At 46.7% G+C, this 8,452-nt stretch overlaps 2 protein-coding genes and 2 non-coding genes across 4 annotated transcripts; 3 read left to right on the top strand and 1 right to left on the bottom strand.

Annotated features, from left to right (window-relative positions):
* The first annotated feature begins 315 nt into the window (after positions 1-315).
* LOC115641113 (histone H2B.3-like) lies at positions 316-756 on the top strand. The gene has a single exon (XM_030544212.1). It carries the CDS (start codon positions 316-318, stop codon positions 754-756), a length of 441 nt encoding a protein of 146 aa, XP_030400072.1.
* Positions 757-2,372: 1,616 nt separating this feature from the next.
* TRNAL-CAA lies at positions 2,373-2,481 on the top strand. Its single transcript has 2 exons — positions 2,373-2,410; positions 2,436-2,481. It is a non-coding gene; the product is annotated as a tRNA-Leu (tRNA).
* Positions 2,482-3,011: 530 nt separating this feature from the next.
* Positions 3,012-3,083, top strand: TRNAE-CUC. Its single transcript has one exon. It is a non-coding gene; the product is annotated as a tRNA-Glu (tRNA).
* A 4,631-nt stretch (positions 3,084-7,714) lies between these two features.
* LOC115641112 (histone H2B.2-like) lies at positions 7,715-8,140 on the bottom strand. Its single transcript, XM_030544211.1, has one exon. It carries the CDS (start codon positions 8,138-8,140, stop codon positions 7,715-7,717), a length of 426 nt encoding a protein of 141 aa, XP_030400071.1.
* Between the last annotated feature and the right edge of the window lie 312 nt (positions 8,141-8,452).

The raw sequence follows: 8,452 nt of genomic DNA, 5'->3' as shown, positions 1-8,452 counted from the left end.
GGAATTTTAATATGCAAAATCTCTAAAGGTCATTTCATTGGCCAGAATGACCAGCCAACAGCCAATAAGCACCTAGGGTTTTAAAAGCCTATTGTTTACATAAGAAAGGGAAAATGACATAGCTGCACACAAATGTACAGTGGGGCCTGTACAGCCCTAATCGTAATACAATTGGCTGGCATGGCAGCCTGGCTACTCAATCAGCAAGCGCAGGTTGGGCCCTCATTTGCATGCTGTTATATGAAATCTTAGCTGGCAGGAGGCTGGTGGCTTTTGGCTGGGGAGAGCTGAGTTGAGCAGGACCTGAGTGGAAAGATGGCGGCTGCCCAGAGAGGGAAGAAGAAGGTCCAGACTAAGAGGACACAGAAGGCCCAGCAAGATAAGCCACGGGCCGCCCCCAAGCAGGAGAAGCGCCAGCCCCAGCTGGGACATCAGATGAGGCAGAAGCCAGCGGTGAAGCAGCTGAAGAGCTGCCAGGGGAAGAAGGGCCTGGGGAAGAACGGTGTCCCCGCCCGCTACACCTCTAAGATGCTGCAGCAAATGAGGAAGGTGCGCATGTTGGCCAAGGCCAAGGGGCTGATGAAATCCTTCATGGCTGATCTCTACAGCCGGGTATCCACCGAGGCCGAGCACCTGAAGAAGCGGAAAGAGCTCCCCGCCCTGGGCTCCTCAGAGGTGCGAGCTGCCCTGGAGCAGGTGATGCCGAGGGAAGTGGCCAAGCACTTGGCCACCCCCGTCTGCAACGAGTCTGCATAGAGAAATGTCCCTCCCTTCTCCCTGGGGGCAAGCCCTACTTGGGGGAGAGAAAGAACAAGAGGGGAGAAAGGAGAGAAGCAAGCCTGAGAGCCCTCAACACCTGCCTGACTGAAAATTGCTAGAAAGATGTCTAACAAACTTGCATTTTGCCCCCTACTGGTGAACCAACCTCACACTCTTCTGCATGCCAGATATTCAGCTAAAGGAGAGAGACTTCATCCCATCACCTGAAACAAGGGACCATCATGCTGCAGCCTGAATCAATGAGAGCTCCTTAAGAGGCCTGTATGCTACAGCCTGAATTCCTGACAGAATTTGCATTATTTTAAAGAAGAGACTGTCATCTCCTGGCTGAATTAGTGAGAGAGGCTTTCTGTTGTCGGTTCACAGGCAGCAGACTGAATGAAGCAGAGACTTGCCACCCTTGTAAACTCAGAGACAACAGAGACTGAATAAAAAGATTGGCCAGCATTAGAAATGAAAGAGTTGTAGGGGAGGTGGGAAAAATAACAGACAGTAACATCACCTCAGCATTATAATAAAACTGGAATGTTAGGAGTGGTTTGTTGTGTGTTTCTTGGTTCCCAAAGAAGAAGAGAATGGGATGGTTTGGGATTTAACGTCTTGTAGACCTATTTTCAAAGGTATTTGGGCACCGAAGGATACAGATAGGCATTGCATAGGGTTTTCAGAAGCACCTGAAGCAGGCTAAGTGCAGACTCCATTTGATTTTGACAGGAGTTAGGTGCTTCTGAAAATCCCACTTAGTGCCTATCTGACTCTTTAGGCACCTAAATACCTTTGGAAGTCTGGTCCTGAGCTTCTTGTTCCAGCAGCAGCTGTATTTCATTTGTCTGTACAGTATAATCACACCCCGAGAGGGCTGAGACCTGAGTGTGACTTTGCTTTTCCGGCTGGGAGGTAAAGATCTCTGCTATGCACCGGCTGCTGTGGTTTGCACTGGGTTGAGAGTGCGGACTGGAAAGGAAATGGGTGTTTGATACTATGCCACTGAGCAGAATGTATAGGGAAGGGGATTGGATAGATTAAAACATGACTGCAAACACTACCAATCAGGGCTCACTATTTCTCTCTTTTGAGCCAATGAGAGAGTTCAATCCAAACACAGGCTATACTCAGAGGGGCGAGCTGAATGGTGAAGTCCCCTCCCGGGAGAGTTTTATACACCTTGACTCTGTCCTGGGGAAGGGAACGAGTGAGAAGAGGGAGGCAGGAGAAACTAGGCAGGTACACTTGGAGAAGGGAGAAAAGGGATATGGAAAAAAAAGTGTGCCAGGCAGATAAACACTGTGCTAGCCCGTTCCTGGCAGGGAGCTGCTGTGTTGGGGAATAGGACACGAGCGAGAATTATTTAAACAGCTGCAAACAGAGCAGCTGGTGCAGTCCAGTTTAGAGGCTGTCTAAGCCATCTGCCTAAGCTAGCGGGAGTAGTTAGATGTGTCTGTGATCCTTTCTATGGCTCGGCAGCAGTCGTGGGTCTGTGTGTGTCATACAGGGCGAATCCTGGGGCTGCTGAGAACTATAGAAATATAGGAAGGAAAGACACTCTTGCGGAGAGATTCTGAACCACTTGTTTCAAACATTTGCTTGTCAGTGTCAGGATGGCCGAGTGGTCTAAGGCGCCAGACTCAAGGTTCTATCTTCCCTTCAACTGGGTGTTCTGGTCTCCGAATGGAGGCGTGGGTTCAAATCCCACTCCTGACACATTCTTTTAAGTAATAATAAATAACATTTGCTATCTCTGAAAGGAAGTTTTAATTTCATTGGTTTAAAATGGGAAAACAAGCCAAGGATTCCTCCCTTCCTTTCTTTTCATTGACAGTGTATTTTAAAACATGTATGTTTGTTTCCAGGGCTCTTCTCCATCAGATCTTTATTTGCCCTGTATTATGGAGGGGCTGTAAGGGGTAAAGGGGAGATTTGGGGGTGGATCAGCAGCCCCTCTTATCTTAGTATTCTTCAGACAGCCTTGAAAGAACCGTAAAACCTGTAACCCGCACTGACAGCTCTTTCAAAGTTTAAATTAACTGCGGGGGGGGGGCCAAAACCAGTCTCTGTTGATTTGCACGAGATTTGTGCCTGCTGCAGAGTTACGTGTGCACTCTAGGTGCTTTGCTCAATTCAGAGGCGTGAAATGGTGGTGTGTGATTGCAATGCAAGCTTTCGAATGGAGAAAATACTAACTCTGTACATGCGATCAGGAGTACAGTCTACAACAAACTATTTTAAGCAGTTCCCTGGTGGTCTAGTGGTTAGGATTCGGCGCTCTCACCGCCGCGGCCCGGGTTCGATTCCCGGTCAGGGAATGAAATTTTTTCAATTAAAATGTCTGTAATTTTCACATGCGAGGGGCGGGGGAGAGAAAGAGATTCTCCCATGCTGAATATGGAATCAGATTTTTTTTTTTAAAGTTTGTGCTGTAGTTTCAGACGGAGAGCTTGCTACCCTCTACTGCAACCTGGGAAGAGAAAATAACATTGTTTTAACGCTTGTGAATGATTTGACTGCTACCCTAGTCATAGGTGGCTTAGAAAATGCCAGCTAGCTGAGGCTCTGGGAGAGACACTTGTGGAGGCTGATTACTAGTAGCACAAATGCTCCTGAGTAATTTTACTCACAGGAGCAAGGCCATTGAAACCACTGTGATAGTGGTGAATGAAATTACTCGTGTGCAGAGTAACTTTACTGTTTCTCTTAGTGAAATTAGGAGCCAAAGGGTATATGTCTTAGGGAGTCACCAAATAATCAGATGCTAACACTTTTTGTCACTTTCTGATTTTATTGAATAGTAGAAGCGCAAATCCCCACGTGACAACAAGGGCTCTTACAATTACCAGGCTGTGTTTACAGAACCTGTTAGAACCTTTCTGGCATTTAAACACATATTGCTTTACACAGATGAACAGTCATAAAAACTCCATGACCCAACAGTGCCACAACAAGCAGGGCCATTGCCTGGGGCCCCAAGCCAAAGGGGCCTCCACAAAGCTACATTGCTCAGGCTTCAGCTTCAGCCCCAGGTGGTGGGGCTCAGGGCCCCAGGCTTCAGCCCCAGGCAATGGGGCTGCCCTGGACCCCAGCGAGTCTCATACTAGTCCTGCTTGGTGGCCTCCCTGAAACCTGCTCACTGTTGTCAGCGGGAGAAGCTCTTCCATTGAGATAGCGCCATCCACACCAGGGGCTCAGTCGGTCACTCAGAGCTGTGGATTTTTCACACCCCTGAATGATGTAGTGACACCGATGTCAGTTTACAGTGTAGGCCTGGCCTCAATCACAATCCTAATCTAGGTAAGGCCTAGATACGTATTTCCATTTTTGATACTTACAGCTGTATTATTTATGTCCTTGATCTGCACTTGCAAAAAGCTAGTAACTAAGGGTGCACAAAGAAATATGTTCTTAACATGGGTTAAAATAGCAGTGAAGACACAGTAGCTTGGTTTTTAACTTGGGTTAGCAGTGAGCCTGGTGGTTGAACGCCAGATGCCAACCTAAGTTAAAGTGTCTTCACTGCTACTTTAACCTAAGCTAACAAATCTGAGTTAAGAACACTCCGTTTTTTGCGGGGAGGAGGGGAAGGGGGCAGTGTACAGTAGACATACCCTGAAAGCCAAAGCATGAAGACACTAGCCTCTGTAGTGCTAGCTAATGTGAGTAGCCCCTGGATTTCAACAGGGCGATGCACAGAAGTCAGAAATGTGCTTAACAGGAAATTCCTGGCCCTGTATTCTGAACAGTATTTGTTCATGGTGAAGTATCTTGCCAGTAGGTATGAATGAAAACCAAGGTTGAGAATTGCTGCAGTGGAAAAATCCACTCTTCTCTAAGTGTCTAGGTGAGGAAGGCAGCCTGCTCAGTATGGCCCTGAACCAAAGCCCACATAAATCAGTGAGAAGACTCCAGTGACTTGGTGGGAGTTGGATCAGAGACAGAAGGGATTGGGAAGCTAATTGAAATGTATTACTCTGAAAAGTCTACCCCTACAACAGGGGGTTGCCTCACCATTCATCCCCCCCTGTTTTTTTTTCTTTTGCTTCTTCATGATGGATGAAGAAAACCCACAAGGTTTGTTTCTTCCTGCTTGACTTTTGCATTCCAAATTCAGGCCTCTCTTGTGTTCCTGGAAGATTTGTTGGCCACATCTACACACGATGAAAGCTTGATGAGATTCCCCTTTGTTATCACAGTACCAATGGTGAGAGAACAAAGGCTATGACCAGGCCCTCTAACCCTGCTAAGAGTAGGTGTTATCAACACAGCAGCAAAGCCCTCTTTATCCTAAAACTGCTATGGGGGAGATCAGATCCCTTCTGATTTAACAAAGACTGGATTCTAGGTGAAAGCCACATGACTTCAGATCATAGGTAAGACTAGAGTAATACTGGAAGGAATAGATCTAACTAGAGAGTGTCTAACTGGTCTGCATATGTAGCGGCTTTGCCCATCTTTTGGCTGATTGATTTAAAATCTGGGTCTCACTGGTTCCTGAACTCCTCCTCAGTTCTCAGGTGGTCTAAAGCAAAGGCGCTGACTCCATGGGTGCTCCAGGGCTGGCGCATCCACGGAAAAAAAAAAGTTGGTGCTCAGCACCCACCAGCCACCCTTTGATCAGCTGCTTGGCAGGCCCTGCTGATCAGCTGTTGGGCAGCGGGTGGAAGGTTCTGGGGGGAGGAGGTGGTGTCGGGGTGGGAAGAGGCATGGCAGGGGCAGAGCCTAGGGGGAGGTGGTATGGTGGGGTGGAAAAAGGCGGAGCGAGGGTGGGACCTTGGGCAAAAAGGCAGAATGGGGGCAGGGCCTTAGAGTGGAGCAGGGCTGGAGCATCCACCCAGAAAGAAGAAAGTCGGTGGCTGTGGTCTAAAGTGTTTTAACATTTGAGACAGGGACATTCACTTTTAGTTAGTGAGAAGGTAGAATGAAACATCCCCCTTTCTTCAATAAAGTAAAATCCAAAACTTCTAGTCAAAAGCTTTTGGGGGCGGAGCTTGTCTCTTTGTTCTGTGTTTACATATAATAGGATCCTGATCCATGATTAGAACTTCTCGGCAATATACCAATGGTTCTAAATCAGGGATACATATACCCCTCTCTGGGATATGCAGAGGTCTTCCAGTGGGGCACATCAACTCGTCTAGATATTTGCCTACTTTTGCAACAGGCTACATAAAAAGCACTAGTGAAGTCAGGACAAACTAAAATATCATACTGACAATGACTTGTTTATACTTCTCTATAGACACTGAAATGTAAGTACAATATTTATATTTGAAGGGTTAAAATCCATGTGCATTTTATATAACAACCTGGTATATGGATTGTGCCAACTCTTTCTCAGACCCAAAGTCCAGAGTTTGGTCAGGAGACCAGAGGCCTTGCAAATAGTAATTAGTTAAGAGAAAGCTGAGGTAAACAAATACTCTTATTTTGCTAAAATAGGCCTGGTCAGCAAATTGCCAGGTGTTGGAGCTAAGAACTAAATAATTGTGTCTTATTCAGAGTTGCAAATTGAACAAAGGATCCCTGTTCCTATTATGTCAGTCTCTTCTGTAGGGAACGTTCTTCCCACAGATCCAACCTTGAGTTTATGAAAAGTTGGCACGTCAGTATAAAATATGGCATCCTTCCACCTACCTTCCCAGGGACCAGTGCCTGCCTTAAGACATAAAGGGGACAATCTGTATTGTCATACACTTTCACTGTGTCTTTGCTTTAACCCCTAGGAATGTACCTGGTGGACAATCAGAGTTGCTCCATTCCTATGGACCCTAAATTAAAATTCATCATATATATTTTATACTAATAACATTTTATCAAAGTATTAATTAAATGTTAACTTGCTAATTTGAGACCATGGGCGGAGACATTATGTAACCTTTTAACCATTGGCTAATGTGCTATCTTGTTTTGCTGCAAAACCTATCCTGGGGTGTGGAACTGCTTACCCTGTCACTTTCCTCTGCCCATGGAAAATCTATATATTCTATTGTAATCAATTGATTGGCAGTGTCTCTGAGCCTAATAAGCCAGGTGACACTCCACCAGTGCTGTGTGTAATAAACTCCTATGTTTGGCCTCTACACGGTGTGGATTTATGTCCTTCAATATTCCAGTTGATTTATAATTCTGTGGTAAAAATGAGAAAGTCAGCAATTTTTCAGTCATAGGGTGGCTGTGACACTTTTGTATTTTTATGTTTGATTTTGTATGCAAGTAGTTTTTAAGTGAAGTGAAATTTGGGGGTACGCAAGACAAACCAGCCTCCTGAAAGGAATACAGTAGTGTGGAAAGATTCACACCCACTGCACAGTACTACAGCTAATTTTATATTAAATTGTGAAGCACAATCCACCCCATCATTGCCCCCTACACTAAAGAAAACATAACACCAGAAATGCTGCTAAAATCCTGTTTTAATATAATGCCAAGATGACTATTTCTTTTCCCTTGGGAAAGCACCCAGTCTTTTCAGTTCAATTAATGCCGGTTCTTTCTCTATACAGTAGTTTCTCATTTGCAGTGACAGAAAGTGTCTGGTTCATAAAGTCCACAGCCAGCAGGCTGGTCTCTTTTTAACTAGGATGCAAATTCTTTCTCACTGGCTTAGTCCAGAGATGATGGTCTTCTTCTCACTAGCGATGGTCTCACTGAAGCAGGTTGCAGTGTGGAATGGTCTATCAGGCTCGGGCATGAAAAGTCTCTCACTGATTCAATCTCTCATAGTCTCTCGTGAAGAATTGCTGGGGGAGAGGTTGGTCGCTCTGGCAGAGTACAGGTTGGGTTTATTTTATTTTTTTTGGCATGTCTAAAGCAACATCAGTTCTTTAATTAGGAGGGTGCTGAGATGTCTCAGGCTGGCATTTGCTTCTCTCCCTTCTCCCCTCTTGTTCTTTCTCTGATCCCAGCCAGGAGGCACCCTAGGGAGAAGGGGAGGGATGTTGCTCTAGTGAGACCTCTTTGAGATGGGGGTGGCTGAGCACCTGACCCGTTTCCTTGGCATCACCTGCTGCAGGGCGGCTTGCATCTGTGAAGGGCCAATCGTGGGGCGGCGGCTCTGCTTCCTCAGGCGTTCAGCCTCACTAGACACCTTTTTGTAGATGTCGTTCACGAAGGAGAACATCAGCCCTTTGGCCTTGGGTGATAGGAGCTTGTTGTCCCGTTGCAGCTGCCTCAGCATCTTGGCGTCGTATGGGGCGGGAGAGCGCTTCTTCCCCTGGGGGCTCTTCCCATGCTTCCCCGCTGGCTTCCGCCTGGCTTGCCTCCTTCGCTTGTCCCGGGACTTCCTCTGCTTGGCCTGGGACTTCCTCCCATGGTGCTTTTGTCTCCTCTGAGTCTGGGCCTTCTTCCTCCCTCTCTGGGAAGCAGCCATTGCTTTGCTCTGCTTTCACTCAGTTCAGCCCAGCCCTTTTGCCTGCAAATGCCTCTGGCCTTCCTCCTGCTGTACTCATATATAGTGGCAGGCATTCAAATGAGGGGCTGTCTCTAAGCCCCATGATTGGCTGGCTGGAACAATGCCCTGGGCTAGTCACAATGGCATGATGTTGGTACAGACCCATATGCCTCATAATGGGCAACCATGGGTTGTTCCCTCTCAGGAAAATGTAAGGGATGGTAACATCCCTCCTGCTGATTGGCTCGTGGTGGGATGAGTAGGGATTTTTCCCCATCCCCATGTTTCCCC

The sequence above is a fragment of the Gopherus evgoodei genome, unplaced genomic scaffold, assembly GCF_007399415.2.
Source record: "Gopherus evgoodei ecotype Sinaloan lineage unplaced genomic scaffold, rGopEvg1_v1.p scaffold_33_arrow_ctg1, whole genome shotgun sequence".
In the NCBI taxonomy this organism is placed as follows: Eukaryota; Metazoa; Chordata; order Testudines; family Testudinidae; genus Gopherus; species Gopherus evgoodei.
Note: the sequence above shows the minus strand (reverse complement) of the source record. Positions and strands in the feature narration are given on the sequence as shown.

Excerpts from the sequence above, each read along its gene's own strand:
- LOC115641113 (XM_030544212.1), top strand. The coding sequence starts at position 316 with ATGGCGGCTGCCCAGAGAGGGAAGAAGAAGGTCCAGACTAAGAGGACA.
- LOC115641112 (XM_030544211.1), bottom strand. The coding sequence starts at position 8,140 with ATGGCTGCTTCCCAGAGAGGGAGGAAGAAGGCCCAGACTCAGAGGAGA.